At 41.6% G+C, this 21,312-nt stretch overlaps 1 protein-coding gene across 2 annotated transcripts in view; it reads right to left on the bottom strand.

Moving 5' to 3' along the window:
• Nucleotides 1-21,312, bottom strand: part of kif21b (kinesin family member 21B) — a 168,704-nt gene that overhangs the window by 46,879 nt on the left and 100,513 nt on the right. For both annotated transcript variants that reach the window (XM_068057204.1, XM_068057205.1), the window contains exons 16-23: nt 19,003-19,110; nt 17,402-17,470; nt 16,125-16,354; nt 14,249-14,399; nt 11,813-12,004; nt 4,755-4,856; nt 2,621-2,783; nt 156-216 (exon numbers count right to left, since the gene is read on the bottom strand). In XM_068057204.1, the coding sequence (XP_067913305.1) occupies nt 156-216; nt 2,621-2,783; nt 4,755-4,856; nt 11,813-12,004; nt 14,249-14,399; nt 16,125-16,354; nt 17,402-17,470; nt 19,003-19,110 (1,076 nt within the window). The remainder of the gene's footprint in view (nt 1-155; nt 217-2,620; nt 2,784-4,754; nt 4,857-11,812; nt 12,005-14,248; nt 14,400-16,124; nt 16,355-17,401; nt 17,471-19,002; nt 19,111-21,312) is intronic.

Raw genomic sequence — 21,312 nt, 5'->3', positions numbered from 1 at the left:
GTACTGAGATATTGCTAATGGCTCCAATACAGTATTATCCATATGATTCTTCTCTGGTGCAGGAAGTCAGTGATGGCAATGTAATATTAGGAGGGCACTTCATTAAATAAGTTACCTATTAATAACAATGTTATAAGCATTTCTCAAAAGCTTACCTGCTCTCTAATCCTGTGCTGCACTCAGATATTTCCTCATCACTGCTGAGCTCTCCATTTTCTGAAAGTCACAAAGGTTAGATATAAAAAAAACTGATTGTTCAATTTGTCATATCTCAAAGTCTTCATGTAAGATTGTGCTCCAAAATTCCCACGTAAAAACAAAACTCTTATATCTTTAGTTCTGTCACCTTGTCATTTGGTGTTTCACGAACATGCACAATAAATAATAGAGTTTCTGATGCTGTTTATTATCAATGCAGAACCACAGGACATTTTTTCTATTTGTATAATGTGAACATACCAGGCCCTGAAATCAAGCAAGTTTGGTATCCAAATTATGGAGAAAAGTCAATCTTTTTTAATCTATGAAGAACTATGGCAACACTTGGATTTAAATCCTGTAAACTAGTAATTTAAATTTAATTTAAAATCATTTTGTAATCCTCTAAGCACACCTACATATGTTGCTATGTAACATGTGTTTGCTGTGGAAAATGATAAATTCTCTGAGCTACCTATTTCAAATTGTGTAAAAAAGGTCTTCAATTTAATATGTTAATGGCATACTGTTCAGTAAATTGTTAGTTCCTACAGAACATTTGAAACTCCTTTTTTAATTCATCCATAGGATGTGGGCGAAGCTGGCAAGACTAGCACTTGTTGCCCAACACTAATAGCTCGAGAGATGGCGGTGAGCTGCCTTCTTGAACTACTGCAGTCCATGTGTTATAGGTACACTGACAGTGCAGTTAGGGAGGGGGTTCCAGGATTTTGACCCTGCGACACTGAAGCAATGATGATATAGTTCCAAGTCAGGAAGGTGTTTGAAGGAGGGGAACATGCAGATAGTGGAGTTCCCATGCGTCTGCTGCTTTTAGCCCTCTAGATGGTAAAGGTCACAGGTTTGGAAGGTGCTGTCAAAGCAGACTTGGCAAGTTGCTGCAGTGCATTTTGTAGATGGTACACACTGTAGCCACTGTGTGCCAATGGTGGAGGGAGTGAATGCTTAAGGTGGTGGATGGGGTCCTGATCAAGGAGGCTGCTTTGTCCTGGATGGTGTCAAACTTCTTGGTGTTGCTGGAGATGCACTCATCCAGGCAAGTAGAAAGTATTCCATCACACTCCAAACTTGAGTCTTGAAGATGATGGACAGGCTTCGGGGAGTCAGGAGGCAAGTCACTCGCTGCAGAATTCCCAGCCTCTGAACTACTCTCGTAGCCACAGAATTTATAAAGTTGGTCCAGTTAAGTTTCTGGTCAATGGTAACCCCCAGGATGTTGATGGCTGGGAACTCAGCGATGGTAGTGCCATTGAACGGCAAGGGGAGATGGTTTGATTTTCTCTTGTTGGAGATGGTCATTGCCTGGCACTTGCGTGACACAAATGTTACTTGCCACTTATCAGCCCAAGCCTGAATGTTGTCCAGCTCTTGCTGCATGGAGGCACAGACTGCTTCAGAAGCTGAGGAGTTGTGAATGGGACTGAACAATGTGCAATCATCAGCAAACATCTCCAATTCTGACTTTATCATGGAGGGAAAGTCATTGATGAAGCAACTGAAGATGGTTGGGCCTAGGACATTACCCTGTGGAATTCCTGCAGTCATGTCCTGGGGCTGAGATGATTGGCCTCCAACGACCACAACCATTTTCCTTTGCACTTGATTTGACTCCAACTAGTGAGAATTTCCACCAACCCCCACCCCGATTCCCATTGACTTCAATTTTGCTCGGGCTCCTTGATGCCTCACTTGATCAAATGCTGCCTTGATGTCTCACCTCACCTCCGGAATTCAGCTTTATCGTCCATGTTTGGACCAAGGCTGTAATGAGGTCTGGAGCCAAATAGCCCTTGCTGAAACCAAAATGCGCATAGTGAGCAGGTTATTGCTGAGTGAGTGCCACTTGATAGCACTGTCGATGACCCCTTCCATCACTTTGCTGAAGATTCAGAGTGGACTGATGAGATGGTAATTGGCCGGATTGGATTTGTCCTGTTTTATCTGGACAGGACATACTTCAGCAATTTTCTACATTGTTGGGTAGATGCCAGTGTTGTAGCTGTACTGGACAGCTTGGCTAAGGACACGGCTAGTTCTGTCTTCAGTCTACAGCCGGATGTTGTCAGGGCCCATGGCCTTTGCTATGTCCAGTACGTTCATCCATTTCTTGATAACAGGTGGATTGAATCAAATTGGCTGAAGACTGCTATCTGTGATGATGGGGGCCTCAGGAGGAGGCCAAGATGGATCATCAACTCAGCACGTCTGGCTGAAGATGGTTGCAAATGCTTCAGTATCTCACAGTTCAAACAGTTGCTATGAAAAATTAAACTAAGTAAGTGTGGAAGCCTGGAATAAAAGATGCACAACTACAAATCTTACAGTCTGTGCTATTTATGAATATTTCATAGTAAAATATATAAACCCCAAGAGACATTGTAATCAGTAATGAGTACAATACCTTGTGAGACACTTTGAAGCAATGTCTGTAGTTCAGGAATAGACTCAGCTTTTTCCCTTAGCATGTTAATCAGCTGAGTTGGAACAGAATCAGTCGCATCTATTTGCTTTAATCGACCTTCCAGGAGCTTGATCTGAGCCTCTTTCTGCGCAACCTGCATGCCCTGGAGTTGAAAACAATGAAAGAGCGTGAGTCAATGTAAAAATTGCTTAACATTTTCCAATAACTGAATCCATCCCATATTATTTTATTGAGGCTTCAAGGGACTCATTAGGATGACACTCTGGTCCGTAGTGCTTTGCGAGTCCATATCTACAACTAACACCGAGAACAGTTTCCTCCATTAAAATTTACTAAATTGTTACATCAGTATAAATGAAAATTCTAATTTGAATTTGAGACAAATTTCAGGAACTACAGAACCTTACATTATGTTATTTTATACTGGTTTCTTACATGCTTACGTTATTAATGAAATAATCCAAATAAATTTAAAGACCGAGCTGCCTAGTAAATTAGCAAGCAATGCAACCCTTATGTACTTCACAGAGCTGACTCCCCAATTGGGTGTTCCCGGCCTGAAGCAATGGTCATAGGCTGTGCTAGTTGGGAAATCATGGGCCTGGTGCCCTTCATTTTCTATAGATGGGGCATCAAGCATTGCAGGCCCATAAATTCCTGGCCAGTCCTCCCTGTAGAACACTGTTCCATTCTGCGAGTGCCCAATCAGGGAATCTGCCAATACAGGAACTGCTTGCAATACAAAATACTTCTCCTGGTGTTTAAATTGTATGTGTTATTAATAATTTATTAACTGACAAGAGGAAGTAATGCTTTAATGCTACAATTCTACCTTGGGGAACAAGTACTTTAAATAGAGCCCTTTAAAAAGCCAACATTTAAAACTACATTTTATTTATTTTTCATGAGAATATTATTCCCTTTCTTGCCCCTCTTCAATTCTTTTCCTTCACTTCTTACTGACATCAATTTGACTGCAGTTTAGATGCCAGGTGCTTTTCACTGTCTCACCTATGTGCCCATTAACTGCAGGTACCCCATTCAATGAAACATGTGTGGAGACTCTAAAAGGCAAGTTTAAACCTCCAGGTGCCACAATGGAAGTCTATACCCGAGGTTTCGCCCCCTTCCCACCAGTGAGACCCCATCAAAACCCCATCCCACAACTTACCCGACTGCCAATGGACAGCCTCTGAGCTGTCCAATTTTCTGCTGCCTGCTTAGAGGGGCAGGTGGCCAGCAAGATGTATACGGAGCCTGGCCGTTAATATGGGCTGGGCCTCCCACATGCCCCTGGTCAAGTGGGCCATGCGCCTCACTAGCTTCACCTTTGAGAGTTATAATTCCCCTTTATGTGTCAACAGGATACTTCAGCCCATGGACATCATAGATCGAGCCCAATTCTGCCTTCACCCAATATCCACACATATGCTCATCCAGTGGGGGTTTATTAGAAAGCAATCAGAAGCATGAATCAGGGCCAATGTGGCACCACAGTCAATTTTAGAACCACAACTTTCATTTAGATCAGCTAAGCCACCATGAAAAGACTGAACCTAGGATCTCATGGTCTATACTGCTCAGCTGTTTTGTGTAACCCTACCGAGCCAATGGAGGAGCCATCTCGTGAGGATATATTCATATGCAAAGGACTGATATTCACCAAACACAAAGTCATGTCAGCCATCAGCGAGAATCTTTATGGAATCTTGAAAATACCATACAGAGGATTAAACGTTGAAAAAGCACAGAATCATCTCAGTCCCAAATACAATGCATTGCATCATGGAGGCAGTACACTTTCAGGCTACGTGGATTAATCACAAAGCCAAACAAGTATTTACTTAGATGTTCATCACATGTCATTATGTGGAAACTAAAGGCACCAGTGCTGCTTCAGTCTTCTACCATCACCATAAAATGCCTGAAATAAAAATGTGTCCAGGTGCAATGCATCGGATCAAGAACTAATGATATGAAAGAATAAAACTAGTCGGTTACTAAACAAATACTTTTGTTTTACAGCTGGTTAACCACTTTCCAGCCCCGAGGAGATAGTTAAACAGCAATATCTCCATTACACTTACAAAAGAGTTTAGAGATGAGCTCTCACCTTGTCAATGGACATTTTAAGAAAGTAATCCAGCAGATGGCGCGCTTCAGCCAAGGAACATGAACTAATGACAACAGATGTGTCTGTTGAGTTAATCTCATCCTGCAAAGAACAATGAGAAAGAAGTCAATATAAAACCAATGGCCATTGGTGAGAACACTGACGGTCCAATAACATAAGCATCTTTTACTCAGGTCCAGCCCGTGCTGCTTTTGTAACAGTAATGCATTCCATTCAGAGCAGACTGGCAGTCAGACAGTATAATTGCTCGTCACCATAATGGCTATTTCACCGCAGAGTGGTCACAACAAATTAGAATATTCACAAAATCTGGGATCTTTGTATTTACATTAATCTGTAATTTTCATTTCTTCCATTTGCACAAATTATATTTTTCTCCTATTTTTGATTGCTCCCATCTGAGATAATGCAAATGTTTCCAACAGACGACAAACAACCAACCTGTCTCTGGACATCTGCAGAGTGGCAAATTCTACAAATTAACTTTAGTGAGATTTTTGCACAACTTCATCAACCCACAATCTTAATTGTTTCGTAGAAGACAAGCACACAAACACGACATTATTGTACCTGGGAGACTTTAAGCCAGATTTGCAAATTTTACCAGTAAAAGTATATGGATCAGGCAACAGGACACCTAACCCCTCAATTTTCCATCATAGAAACATAGAAAATAGGAGCAGGAGTAGGCCATTCAGCCCTTCAGGCCTGCTCTGCCATTCAAAAAAGATTATGGCTGATCATCTAATTCAGTACCCTGTTCCCGTTTTCTCCCCATGTCCCTTGATCCCTTTTGATCCTTCTTGAACATATTTAATGACTTGGCCCCCACTGCCTTCTGCAGTAGAGAATTCCACAGGTTCACAATCCTCTCAGAAATTTCTCCTCATCTCGGTTCCAAATGGTATACCCCATATCCTGAGACTGTGACCACTGGTTCTGGACTCCCCAGCCATCGGGAACATCTTCCTTGCATCTAGCCTGTCTAGCCATGTTAGAATTTTATAGGTTTCTATAAGATCCCCTCTCATTTTTCTAAACTCTAATGAATATAGGCCTAGTCAACCCAATCTCTCCTCATACATCAATCCTGCCATCCCAGGAATCAGCCTAGTAAATCTTCTTTGCACTCCCTCCAAGGCAAGAACATCCTTCCTCAGATAAGGAGACCAAAACTGCACACAATACTCCAGATGTGGTCTCACCAAAGCCCAGTATAACTGCAGTAAGACATCCTTGCTCCTGTACTCAAATCCTCTTGCAATGAAGGCCAACATACCATTCGCCTTCCTAACTGCTTGCTGCACCGGAATGCTTGCTTTCAGCAACTGGTGTACAAGGACACCCAGGTCTTGTTGCACCTCCCCTTGTCCCAATCTATCACCATTCAGATAATAATCTGCCTTTCTGTTTTTACAACCAAAGTGGATAACCTCACATTTACCCACGTTATACTGCATCTGCCATGTATTTGCCCACTCATCCAACTTGTCCAAATCACATTGGAGCCTCTTTGCATCCTCCTCACAGCTCACATTCACGCCTCCCACCCGCCCCCCGAGCTTTATGTCGTCTGCAAACTTGGAAATGTTAAATTTAGTTCCCTCACCCAAGTCATTAATATATATTGTGCATAGCTGGGGTCCAAGCACTGATCCCTGCGGTACCCCACTAGTCACTGCCTGCCACACGGAAAAAGACCCGTTTATTCCTGCTCTGTGTCCTGTCTGTCCACCAATTTTCAATCCATGCCAGTATATTACCCCCAATCCCATGTGCTTTAATTTTGCACACTAACCCCTTATGTGGGACCTTATCAAAAGCCTTCTGAAAATCCAAATATGCCACATCCACTGGTTCTCCCTTATCTATTCTACTAGTTACATCCTCAAAAAACTCCAGTAGGTTTGTTAAGCATGACTTCCCATTTGTAAACCCATGCTGACTTTTCTCAATTCGGTTTATGCTTTCTAGGTGTTCTGCTATTGCATCCTTTATAATAGACTCTAGCATTTTCCCCACTACTGATTTCAGGCTAACTGGTCTGTAGTTCCTGTTTTTTCTCTCCCTCCTTTTTTAAATAGTGGGGTTACGTCTGTCACCCTCCAATCTGTAGGAACTGCTCCAGAGTCTATAGAATTTTGGAAGATGACCACCAATGCATCCACTATTTCCAGGGCCACTTCCTTTAGTACTCTGGGATGTAGATTATCAGGCCCTGGGGATTTGTCAGCCTTTAACCCCATTAATTTCCCTAGCACTTTTTTTTTACTAATACTGATTTCCTTCAGTTCCTCCCTCTCATTAGGTCTTTGGTTCCCTAACATTTTTGTGAAGACAGAACCAAAGTATATGTTTAATTGTTCTGCCAATTCTTTGTTCCCAATTATAATTTCCCCCGTTTCTGACTGTAAGGGACCAACATTTATCTTCACTAATCTTTTTCTCTTCACATTTTTATAGAAGCTTTTACAGTCAGTTTTTATGTTCCCCTCAAGTTTACTCTCGTACTCTATTTTCCCTCGCTTAATCAATCTCTTTATCCTCCTTTGCTGAATTCTAAACTTCTCCCAATCCTCAGACTTGCTGCTTTTTTTCTGGCAATTTTATATGCCTCCTCTTTGGATCTAATACTATCCCTAATTTCTTTTGTAAGCCACGGTTGAGCCACTTTTCCGGTTTTATTTTTGCGCCAGACAGGAATGAATAATTGTTGTAATTCATGCACACGTTCTTTTAATATTATCCATTGCTTATCCGCCATCAACCCTTTTAGTAAAGTTCCCCAATCTACCATAGCCAACTCGCGCCTCATAACTTCATAGTTTCCTTTATTTAGATTCAGGACCCTAGTTTCGGATTCACTCTCCATCTTAATGAAGAATTCTATCATGTTATGGTTGCTGCTCCCCAAGGGACCCCGCACAACACGGTTGTTAATTAATCCTTTCCCATTGCACAATACCCAGTCTAGGATAGCCTGTTCTCTAGTTAGTTCCTCAACGTATTGGTCTAAAAAACCGTCACGTACACAATCCAGGAAATCCTTCTCCACACTATTATTGCTAATTTGGTTTGACCAATCTATATGTAGATTAAAATCACCCATGATTACAGATGTACCCTTATTGCATGCATCTCTAATTTCCTGTTTAATGCCATCCCTTACATCTCCACTACTGTTTGGGGGCCTATAGACAACCCCCACCAAGGTATTCTGCCTCTTCATGTTTCTTAGCTCCACCCATACAGATTCCATATCATGATTTTCCAAGCCAATACCCTTCCTCACTATTGCATTGATATCCTCCTTTAATAACAACGCCACCCCTCCTCCTTTCCCTTTTTGCCTGTCCTTCCTAAATATTGAATACGTCTGGATGTTCAGTTGCCATCCTCGGTCACCTTGCAGCCATGTCTCTGTAATCGCTACTATATCATAACCGCGTATATCTATTTGCGCCATTAATTCATCTACCTTATTGCGAAAGCTCCATGCATGAAGACACAATGCCTTTAGACTTGTCTTTTTAACATTGTTATTCATCTTAGCTTTATTTTGCACTACGGCCCCATTTGTTTCCTCTGCTTTCCACTTTTGCTTTTTTCTGTCTTTCATTTCCATCCTTGTTTCCCTCTCCTCTGTCTCCCTGCTCAGATTTCCATCCCCCCGCAATTCTAGTTTAAACCCTCCCCGACGGCACTAGCAAACACCAGCCCCCCCTCACCACCGAGGAAATTGGTCCCAGTCCTGCCTAGATGCAACCCATCCAGCTTGTACTGGTCCCACCTTCCCCAGACCCGGTCCTAATGTTCCATGAATCTGAATCCCTCCCCCCTACACCGTTTCTCCAGCCATGTATTCATCTGATATATCCTGCTATTTCTGCTCTCACTAGCACGTGGTACTTTGAGATCCTACTTTTTAAATTTCATACTAACTCCCTACATTCAGCTTATAGGAACTCATTCCTTTTTTTTTAAACCTATGTCGTTGGTACCGAGACGTACCACAACAACTGGCTGCTTGCCCTCCCCCCTCAGAATGCCCTGCAGCCGTTCAGAGATAGAGCGGCACAGTGGTGCAGTGGTTAGCACCGCAGCCTCACAGCTCCAGCGACCCGGGTTCGGTTCTGGGTACCGCCTGTGCGGAGTTTGCAAGTTCTCCCTGTGACCATGTGGGTTTTCTCTGGGTGCTCTGGTTTCCTCCCACATGCCAAAGACTTGCGGTTTGATAGGTAAATTGGCCATTGCCAAAAAATTGCCCCTAGTGTAGGTAGGTGGTAGGAGAATTGAGGGAAGGTGGGGATATGAGAGGGAAAATGGGATTAATGTAGGATTAGTATAAATGGGTGGTTGATGGTCGGCGTGGACTCGGTGGGCCGAAGGGCATTTTGGTACTGTATCTCTCTATGACTCTATGACATCCTTGACCCTTGTACCAGTGAGGCAACATACCATCCTGGAGTCTCTTTTGCGGCCGCAGAAACGCTTGTCTGTTCCCCTTACGACTGAATCCCCTATCACTATAGCCCTGCCACTCTTCTTCCTCCCCTCCTGTGCCGCAGAGCCAACCATGGTGCCATGAACTTGGCTGTTGCTGCTTTCCACTGAGCCATTTCCCCCAACAATATTCGAAGCGGTATATCTGTTAGAGAGGGGGATGGCCACAGGGGACTCCTGCACTACTTGCCTTCCTTTACTCTGCCTGGTGGTCACCCATTCCCTTTCTGCCTTTGCTGCATTTTCCTGCGCATTGACCACCTCACTAAACGTGCTATCCACGACGATCTCAGCATCACGGATGTTCCACAGTGAATCCACCCGCAGCTCCAGCTCCATAATGCGGGTAGCCAGTAGCTGCAGATGGATACACTTCCTGCACACATGGTCGTCAGGGCCACTGGAAACGTCCCTGTATTCCCACATAGCGCAGGAGGGGGTGCGAGCTCTCCTGCCATGACTTACCTTTAGTTTACTTAGTTACTCCCTTTAATTAAAAAATACTAATTACGCTAGGGGCCTTGTTCTACTTCAAACACCACCCACTACAATCTAAAGTCCTTGATAAATTACACTAACTGAAAAATACACACTTTAGTAGTACGAACCTTATCACTTATATGGTACGTTTTGAGTTTTTTTCAAAAAAAAACTTTCCCCTTATTATTTTAAGCTATTTACAGGCACTAACAGCTGTTACTTACACAACCAATCAGCTTATAGATTTCCCATGATGTCACTAAGTCTTTTAATTCCTCTTTTGAACCTCAGTGCGCGCCGGCACAGACAGAGAGAGAGAGGGAGAGGGAGAGAGGGAGATAGAGCCTGTCGCCGCTCCAGTCTCCAGGTAAGTAAGGGCCTCGAGCCCCGCTCTCTCCTTTTCAGGTCCCTCTCAGGATGCAATTCCTCCCAGGTCTACCTGCCACCGCTCCGGTCCTCAGGTAAGTAAGGGCCTCAAGCCCCGCTCTCTCCTTTTCAGGTCCCTCTCAGGATGCAATTCCTCTTAGGTCCGCCTGTCGCCGCTCTGGTCCTCAGGTAAGTTAATTCAGTGGCACTCGATTTTTTTGAATATTTTTCAACCAAAGGGAGCAAAATACAATGAGAAATCTTGCTTTGCATTGACTATTAGGCTGCTTTTATTATTCTAATACACCTCAGAATTGATCCCATGGCACTATTCTCCATGATGTCCTTCAATGAATGCCTAAAAAATAAATTATCTGGTAATTTATCCCATTGCTGTTGTGGGACCTGACTATGCAGAAATTGGCTGCCGCTTCTCCTACATTACAGCAGTGACCTTGCTTCATTGGCTGTAAAGTGCTTTGGGACATTCTGAGGTCGCAGAAGGTGCCATATAAATGCAAGTCTTTTTTTCTTTCTTCTTTCTGTTATCACTACTCTCCTTAAAATAGTTGGTAAAAGTCAGTGAATTCTGTAGTTTTGAAAGTTATTAGTCAGAATTTCCAGTTTAAAATTCAAGGGATTCCCAGAGATGCAACAACATAAATGTTACAAGGGGAATTCTGCTGTTCCTGATTTCTGGTCACTCATGGGTACTCCTAGCCTAGTCTCTTTCAAATTTTCTGTATTATCTAGAGTGTAAAGATGACTCTTTAATACTCCACTCTGCTAAGCGAGTAGACCTCATGAAAAGCAACAGGCCAGTCGGAACCTGCAATCCCTCCCTTCAGATTCACCATAAAATACTGAAAAGGTGAAGCTGTCAATGGAAGCTTTTAATGAATTTACCCAAAATAATATTGCGTTAAGCCAAGTTGAGTGTTTAAAAAATAAAAATACCACATTTTAATTCAGCTATTCAAACAATTACTCTTTCCCCACATTTAACAGGCTGAATCCCTTTCAGTTTCCATTTAAAAAGTAATTGCAGTCAGCACTGAAACCCATTAAAAATCAGTAGCATTAGCACTGACCATTTTTACAATTCATGCTTTCCTAAAAGTCGCAACTGGGTTCAAGGCTATTGCCAAATCCGTCTTCACACTCGGTATCAACTAGCTTTTTTTTTTCTCAGCTTCCATTTGGACCCTCTTCCATTTAGCCAACTTCTTGTGTTGCCATTTCAATCCTGTCTTCCCCTCATCACCTCAGCTAATCACATGTTCCCTATTTCCCTAATTTCTTTATTTTTGCTTTTCCCCCCACTGTCACATTTTGCCATCTTAGCCATTGCCTCCTGCTTTTCTTTTAAGAACCTTATGGAACATTCTATGTGGTTACCTCTCTTGCATGTCGGTTTCCTTTTCTTTTCCTCCCATTTGTTCTGTTCCCTCTTTAAAGGCTGTTCATCTTTACAATTTCTAGTTCTGATGAAGGGTTATTCCTGAAACATTAACTTGCCATGTTCTCTCCTTAGACCCTGATCGACCTGCTGAGTGTTTCCAGCATTTTCATTGTTGTTTTACATTTTCAGGTTTTTTATTTACGCATATCTTCATTGGATAATAGTTTCAGATACTAAACTGAACTTTACATGCCTGCCCGAGTCCACAACACCTTAGCTCAAATACCTTAGTTTCCTCGATCTGCATTATGGTAGCTTGGCATTCAAAAATGCTGTCATTAATATAGTCAATGTTCGCATTTAAGCCCTCAAGCTCCTCATTTATTTCCTGGATGGACTTATCTTCTGGATTTTCCTTTTGAATCCGTTCCTTTTTCCCAAGTAGCATTTCCTGCAGGCTAATTAATTCCTCTCGTTTCTGCAAAGAAATAGCAGACATTAATACTTTTAAAAGAGGCAGGAAAAACTAGTTCAGGCTCAGATGAACTGTTGGTTCAAGGAATAATGAAACAGAAGCATTTCAAACTTGTCCAATTTGAATTCTATGGCACTTGATAAAGATTAGGCAAAATAATCTTCCCACTATTGTTTACCATTACAAAATTAATTTCTTTTGGTTAATGTAGATATACATCTTCATGAATTAAACCTAAATACATTTTCAGCAGCAATAGTATAATATACCGTAATACCACACCTCAAACCAGTAAAATTTCAATTTATTAGTCCCAATTGACAGGCTTAACAAATTTTCTAATTAAAAAATGTGAATATAATCAGCTTTAACCAATGGTTCAACAGCTTCCACCATAGCGATTCATGTAAATCTGAGCCTTTCACTTTCATTTTTACAATATATTGTTTTGTTGGTTTACTCTCGAATGTAGAAAAGAAAAAAGCATGTTCCTTCAAAATCTATCATTGTTTTTGATGAGAAAACACTCCTCAGTATGTGGGAATTGAGTTCCCCTCCCCCCACAATAAGTAATTCATTATCACTCCCAGTTTTCCATAAAACTCTAGTCTGGAACAGGTAAATGCCCTCCAAAACTAATTTAATAGCTAATTTAAATGAGCATTAGATTACCATATTATTTAGTTACCTCCTTCAAATAGCACATTTTTCCCTCTTTCTTGTACAAAATAAAGTCAAAGCTGCAAATATGGCAGAATTTCAGTGTAGCGTGTTCCAGATTTCACCAGAAATTCAACCTTCCTCACAAACAAAAATATTGCTTTCAATCATTTTCATTGGCAGCCATACAACACACTCCAGGATTTTGAGCAGCTGGAGTTTAATTGTTAGGTAATCCTTAGACAGCACCTTCCAAACCCGCGACCTCTACCAACTAGAAGGACAAGGGCAGCAAATACATGGGAACACCACCACCTGCAAGTTCCCCTCCAAGTCATACACCATCCTGACTTGGAACTATATCACCGTTCCTTCACTGTCGCTGGGTCAAAATCTTGGAATTCCCTTCCTAACTGCACTGTGGGTGTACCTACCCCACATGGACTGCAGCGGTTCAAGAAGGCAGCTCACCACCACCTTCTCAAGGGCAAGTAGGGATGGGTAATAAGTGCTGGCCTGGCCAGTGACGCCCACATCCCACGAATGAATAAAAAAAAAAAATTGACAACTGTTTGATTTTAGTAAAGCAATAACAATGCACAAACAAGATACAGCTGAAAGTGATCCAGTTGCTCCATTAACTGATTCCATAACGTCTCAACTTGCTGCGGTTTAAGTTTAAGCAACTTGGATGTTTGAAAATTGCTCAATTCAGACAACGTTAACTTGTGGATTTTTTTGACTTGTGTGCCTAACTGTACATAGATTATTCATATAATTATGAAATATAAAAAACCTTTAAAGAATAACACTAGGGGCTATAATTTGTTGTAGCAGGGCAATGCTGTTAGTTAGACTTGCCCTTGACTGTTTAATTGTGATGATATTTTGTGTGGCAAGTTGCTGGAAGTGCGAGCTGCTAATGTTGCAGTGAGTAACCAGGCACCTGGGACCTGAGCGAACAGGGCAAGCAACTGTGCCTCTCCTTAACCAATCGGATGAAATGATTGTGAAATTAACAGCACAAGGACTGAGCAGAAGTGTAAATCAGACTGAGCAAATTCAATGTCAAATCACTGGAAAGGAAAAGTACAAAAATATTTTAATTTAAAATTTTACGTTTTTAAAACCTCTGACAAAAAATAAAACCTGAAGAAATGAGACTCCATACTTGTAATAGTTAATCCAGGCTTAATTAAGTAGAACTTAAATGGCTCTAAGAACTTAGCAGCGCTTCAGATCAGCCCGAACTTATTGTGTCAAGTTTAGTTTGTATCTACCGTGCTAATGCAACAACTTCACACTATTGAACGTATTTCAATGTTGAGCCAGACAGTGAAATGCCATATTACTGAGGCTAACAGCATGACAGCACATCTCAATGTGCAACTTTTGAATTTCCACATGTAACACGAATCTGTCCTTGCCTAAAGTTGCTGTAGCATTTACTCACAAGTAGCGATGAACACATTATAACCTTAGATGCAACAGTGCATATATAACAAGCATATATACAAATGGAAAAGAATGTTGCAAAAGCCTGGAAAGTCACTCAGCATGTTTGTGCAATAACTTAAATGTGAATACCCCGAGCAGACGATTCATATCTGCTTCCAAGTTGGAAATAGTCATCCTCTGCATCACAATGTCAGTTACTCTGCACTCCAGTGCCTGCCATTTTAGCCGGGCTGTCTTAGAGAAGCCCTCGCCAACTCCCTTTTTCTGGTACTTCATCTTTCTGCAGAATAAAAGGTAATAGTTAACAAGCTCAACAAAAAAAAAACCTCAGGATAAAAAGTAAAAGAGTTATAGTGGGTTTATGTATTAGTAGGTGTCAGGAAAACAGGGAGCATGAAATATTGTCACTTATTTTAGTGAGATACATTTTTTTCATATTGCAAATCACAATTGGCACAACCGCTGTGTCATCAATGTACATAACATTGAATGCAATTTGATCCATTAGCAGTCAAACTGGTGTAGTTGAATTGAGTCCCTCTCACCTCCCAAGACTTTTTCCCCTTTCATCTGCATTCCCTTGATCTGGTCTGTACCAGATGTTATACTACAAAGATTCTGGTCAATAGAAAATTTTGTGTTAATCATTCACTTAATTCCAGGGATGAGGTCGTCTATGAAGCAAAACCAGGAAGGAAATGTATAGCAGAAAAAAAAACTTGAAAATAATCCCAGTGCTCATTGAACTTGAGCTCAAAATTACTAAAAACAGAAAATTAAAATTGAAAGGGAAGCCACAGAAGGGACATGTGGGATATCCAATTTATACCATCTGATAAAAGTAAATTGTTTCACACAAATGAAATTTAACAACCTCTGCCAAATCAAGTTGTATACCTATCATCAGAAGTGACAGTTCATTATCATAAAAATTCTCGAAAAAGGATCGTATATATGAAATTCAAGCCATCCTGGCCTCAATTGGGATGTTGGCATCGCTGGCAAGGCCAGCATTTGTTGGCCTATCCCTAATTGCCCTTGAAAAGGTAGTGGTGAGCTGTCTTCCTGAACTGTTGCAGTCCATCTGGTGCGGGTACACCCATAGTGCTGTTAGGGAGGGAGTTCCAGGATTTTGATCCAGCGACAGCGTAGGAACGATGATATAGGGCTGGATGTGACGTCAGGTGGACGGAGCTGGCCACTGACGTAAAAGTCGGTGGCGAACCCGCCTCCGCCAGGCTCGGGGATCCGTCCCGCATTTTACGGGTCCCTGGGCTTTAATTGTTTTGAGCCGGGACTTCCACCCGCTTGAGGGAGGATATCCCGCCACATTGGGCTGCCGGCCAATCATCGGGCCGGCAGCTCTTAGTCCCAGCAGTGCCAACGGGAGTGGTGGCCATTGCTGGGACTGCAGCCCAGCCGAGGACATGGGGCCGGGACTGATGTTAAGTTGGGGTTTCCCATGCTGTGGGAACTGGTTGTGATCCGGCGAGGCAAGGGTGGTTGTTTGGCAGAAGGGGGGCATCTCGAGTCCTGGGGGTGGTTGGGGAAGTGGGGGCGGCTCTCAATCGGGCATCCTGTGCCCAACTGTCAGGGCACCGCTCACCTCCCCACCCCCGCCGGTGCACTGAGAGGCCGCCAGGTTTCACTAGGCAGCCTTTCATGTCTACTGGACACCTGCTTGCCATGGGTAAAATACCCGTGGAGGCGGGCGAAGGCCCTTAAGTAGCAGTTAAGTGGCCACTTAAGGGCCTTGATTGGCTGGGGGTGGGCGGACCGTTTCTCGCCCCCTGCAGCCCACGTAAAGTGGGGCAGAAGCGGGAACCGGCTGGGAAGGCCTCCCAGAGTCTCATGCTCAATTTTACGCCATCCACACCACCACCCCCCCACCCTGTTGTGGGATACTGAGTTTATCACATCCCATAATATTTCTTATATTGACAGGAATTCATTAATGTTGATTTATTTTTGACCTTTTAAGATGTGTTACTGTTTACATGCTTACCTCACTGCCCTAGCTCCATTCACTGCAGAAACTGTCTCATTCCAAGCTGCATTTAACTTTCTGTTCCACTGTTTAACAATGTTGGACACGGACTTTGAGGCAGATTCTGGTTCCGAAGACGTGGTACTGGCCGAAAGCTCTGTTCCCGAGTCCAGGATATTCTGCTTCCGGCTTACACGACCGGCGACTCGGCTGGACATTGGCTTGGCTAATCTTCGAAGAGCACTAACCTAAGAGTAGCAAAAACCAGAATAATGTCAGAAGATGCAATGAACTCTAGGTATTTTTTAAAGGAGGAATCTCTTTCTTCATTGATGCTTCCTAATTGAAGTATTTTACTTTGAAAAGCATACTATTCCTATTACCAATACCCATTTCAAAATTTATCTGGATATAAAGTAATCCTGATTAACATTCCTGCTAGTAGCGTAATATTTTTGGAATATTTCTCAACACTGCCAACATAGAATGTGGAGCTTACTGAGTCTTGTGGTGTAAAAGACCTAAAGCTTAGGATGAGTCCTCCAGAATAATGCCATACAATGTTTCATTTCCACTATAATATCCCTATAAACTATTTATGTATATAAGCAAATGTTTCCTTTCCTCTCAGAGTGTTTTAGCCGAGGCTTGAAATGGGACCTTTCTGCATAACTTTATTTTCAAGGTTCTCAGCTGCTGGGAACAATAAATATGTGAAAAATTAACATATTTCATTGCAGAATAGCATAATTTTTATAAATACTAATTAAATAATTGCAATTATTTGATAAGGTAACAAGAAGAGTGGTGGCTTTTTCTCACAAATACTTCAGAAAAGGTCAAAAATTTTGTTTAACATCAGTACATCTAAACATTAATACTTGACCCTTTAGCTGTCTTGCAATTTAAACTGCGTCTGGTAATTTTACTCCCTTCCTTAGACTCGACAGCCTGTCTGATATTATACAAATGCTTAGTGTATTTGCATCAAATACCTTTGCCTGCTACTTATTTGAGTTATTAACCTGTTCAAATCATATACAGCGGCTCAATTTAAGAACTATTTTTATTAGCTAATCATTGTGAAAAGGATCAATGAGGATGAGACACTTTAAATTGTTTCTAACTTAGTAGAATGACCACAATGTCATATAAATTAAAGAAATATGAAGCTAACAAAGTAAACTGAACAGTGCATGAAACAGAGCGATGGACACAACTACTTTAAAATGCATTAGGTTCACAGTGAGTCAGCCAGTTATTTTCAATCTGGATCTTTAACTGTAAATTCCCACCTCTTGAGTTTTTCTGCGTAGGACAATTTCTTGTTGCCGTTTTTGCGACTCCAAAGACCTAATTTGGAACTGAAATGAAAAATGATAGAAACACTCAGATTTAGGAAACCTCAGGACTAAACAACAAACTAATTAGGAAAATGTCTGAAAGCTAAGTTAATGTACAAAAGGATGAATACAGACTACCACCATCATCTTCCCACTCAAACTTTAATCTGAATCCAGACAATTGGAATGACACTAAACTGATCCACATCATATAACAGCAATTTTAAAATAGTCTATCTGTAATTTCAACATTTTTCTATTTATCTGTAAATTTCTGTCAGGTCAAGTTTTTTTTCAGTAAGGAAATGTACCTGGATTTAATCAATGGACTTAACTGGATTGAATGGCAGTCACCAACTAACATTAGAGTTGTTTTTCATAGTTCCTAAACAAATATTTTGTAGCTATTTAGGTGGGAAATATCAGTGTTGGGAATGAATAATTTATGCATTAACATGGGACTCTTCCTTGTCATATACCATATCTGATTAACAGGGCATTAATGCTTTATCTTCTGCCAAGGCTTTGCTAAAACTAAGTGCGAAAGTTATCTAAAGTAGCAAAACTTTGCTGGTGGTTTTCTTTTCCTCTCTATGGTGAACTGTTTGGCCTTTGCTCGACATCCTGCCCAATTTCCCTTTCCACCAATCTATAACAGGCAGCCAATTCCCTACCAGCAATATTCCACCTGGTGGTAAATAATTAAAATCTACTCCACGTGTTAGAGTTCCAGTGTTGTTACACTGGTGTAGCATGAACACTTTTGCACTTTTGACATCCACTGTCAGCATCAAGTGTTGCTAAAGCATAGACAAAACTAGAAGTAGGGTGGATTTCACAGGTTAACCCCAATCTCCTAATAGCAACCCTTACTGCACCAACATGGATTTCCATATCAGCCATCCTTATTGGCTGTGTGTGTGAAAGTGCTAAAGTGTGAATGGTTTTATGCAGTTATCCAAACATCCATCCATCTGAAAAATTGCAGAGATTAATTTTACATAAAACCTTTTCATCTGAGAGCAGTTAAAATAATGCCATCAGGTTAAAATGAGTTAAAAACTGGTCCCAGTGTGAAAGTGTACTGTTCCATCTTGTCATTCAGTTCACCATTTTCTATCTTCAGAATTAAACATTCATCCATCCTCTGATATGATGTTATTGTTAACATCAATGTTATATCAGAGGACTGAGTAACTAAAACTTGCATTTATTTAGTGCCTTTAACTAGTAAAATATCCCAAGGAGCTTGATCAAACGAAATTTGACACCAACCACATAAAGTAATATTAGGACTGGTGACGAAAAGCTCGGTTGCAGAGATGGTTTTAAGGAGCATGTTATAGGAGGATAGAGAGGTAGATAAATTTAAGGAGGGAATTCCAGAGTTTAGGACAAGGCAGTTTGTAAGATAGAACATCCCATTAGCCAGTAAACCCTCGTTAATGCTGTCCATTTGTGAATATCCTTTCCACGTATTGTTTGTTTTCGATGTGGATGTTGTTGCCAACCCACATCTCTACTGGTGATGTGATCCCTTCATCAGTACTTACTTCTTGCCGCCTCTGTTCTTTTTTCAATTGTGCTATCTCGCGGTTCCTTTTGCTTTCAATCATCCTCATTCGTTGCTGGTCCTCCCTCATCTGTTTCATGAGAGTTACCTGACAAAACAAGATTCCAGGAAAAACACTGAAATTATTGCACTGTAATGACAGATCTTCTAGATAGTTACATAAAAGGATAGTAAGACAAAGCAAATGTTTTGCAGTGAGGTAATGGAATAGACTTTTATAAATAATTAACATTGCTGGTAAATTTCTTGACCTGCATAAAATGAAGTGTGACCAGGTCTTCTATACATTTCATTTTCTACCCAAAATTGATTATTTTTAAAATAAAACATAATTGGCAGAAACTTTAGATGTTGTAACCCCAAGCATGCAGCTGTGTGACCAGTAGAAGTATGACAGTTACAGCAATTAAAATTAGAAACACACTAGTAATTGCAAGAGGTTATCTCTAGATTATTAAACAAGGAAAAATGCACCTGAAATTGAAGGAAATCTCAAAATTGAGACGCAAGAAAGGGTTCAAATTATGTCATTAACCCCAGGATACCTTGAGGCCTATAATATTAGTGATGGATTTTGAGCAAGTGAGAGGCAACAGTAACCGCAAAACTCGGAAGATCATAAGACATGTGGGAGTATCCTAATACAACAGGCAAAGCTTGTTCTCATTTTACTTCTGAGTTTCCCATCTCCAATTGCCGACATGATGTGATTTTACCTGGACTATTTAAAGGGCCTTGCAATCATAGAATTTGGAGATGGGCCGATTTCAGTAGAAGAAAATAAATGGAGTCAGGACAGTCAAAGGCTGTGCTTGATTCAACTACGCTACACTTCATGTACTACTGGATGCAGTGAGGGGCAGAAAGGAGGTAATATTCCCAAATAATGGCAAGAGGAATCTTCCTACTGTCACCAAGAAGGTATGGTTAGAGGTTCCTGAGAAGGATAGCTGCAGGAGTATTGTGTACCTGGATCCAGTGCAGGAAGCAGGTCAGGAAAGCTTAGCACAGCTACAAATTCACCTACATCCTGTAGTGCAGCCCCATTTTGTCTTGTCATGCACACTCCATCACAGCACACCTCACAGCCAAACAGATTGAGACCATCCGCTCTTCACTCTCTACACACTTCCTCATGTTACCTTTTATCCATCCACCAATACCACTCACTCCAATCCTTATGCAATGTGATACCACCTCAGTCAACTCACCTGATTCAAAGCACACATCCTCTATTTCATGCCAGTGGCACTCATGAAGTATCTGCCCAATAGTCACCCTCACCAAATGCACTGCACCCATCAGGTAAACACACGCCTTCAGACATTAATAGTTGGCATTCGCCCTTGCAGAAGGGAGCACAAAACACACAGGGGAAGAAGAGGACCAGAAGTGTCCTGCCACAGATAGTGGAGCTGACATCTGCACCGGAATAGGCTATGGGGTACAATGACACATCTGTATCCCTGACCATCGGAGATGGAGAGACTGGGACTTTGCAGCTGCATGGTGACAGCATTAAATATCTCTGACACACATCTCATACAAGACTCAACCACGTTAACTTGATTTCAGCACCAAGTCAAATATAATTATTTTAATTATGCTAAGTAGCAACATTTTCATCATTGCCATTACTAATTCATATTTATCTCCTCCCTTCTCCAGGGCCATCATGTGAAGAACAGCAGCCCATGGTCCATCTGGAAGAGATTCCTCAGAGGAGTTGATTTCTTCTGAGGGTGCGATGTCACAGGATCCAAGCTTACCAGCACCAGTGCAGATATCAGTACTTAAGTACATCCTCTTAAGATTGTTAGGTAGGTTATCATCTAGATCAGAAGTGAGCACGAGCAGAGAGCAGTGGCCGGGACAGCTGTGGCGAGTCCGCGCTGGAGATGCTGAACCCCAGGGCTATCAATGAAAAGGATAATTGAGAGATAACAGCAAATTTATGAGATACTAGCAGTCCTGCCATGCACACTGTCCACAACAGCAGAAAGGATAGAGGATTCAAGCTCAAATATTGTGGATTGATGTCACAGGCCATTGCGAGGTTGTCTGCTTTGGACAGACTGGCCTCTTCCATGGAACTTCAATCATGGAGATCTAATCAGTCCCTGCAAGTCCTGACCATGGTTGTGTAGACCTTCGATGTCAACATGTCTACCACCTTAAACAGGGTGACAGTTACATTATCTGTAGCCTTAGTACATGCACCAAGCTGCTCCCCTGCACAGTGATGTACTGCTGTTCCAGGAAAGAGATGATGGTGAAAACACTCTCTCAA

This window comes from Heterodontus francisci, chromosome 25, assembly GCF_036365525.1.
Source record: "Heterodontus francisci isolate sHetFra1 chromosome 25, sHetFra1.hap1, whole genome shotgun sequence".
In the NCBI taxonomy this organism is placed as follows: domain Eukaryota; kingdom Metazoa; phylum Chordata; class Chondrichthyes; order Heterodontiformes; family Heterodontidae; genus Heterodontus; species Heterodontus francisci.
Note: the sequence above shows the minus strand (reverse complement) of the source record. Positions and strands in the feature narration are given on the sequence as shown.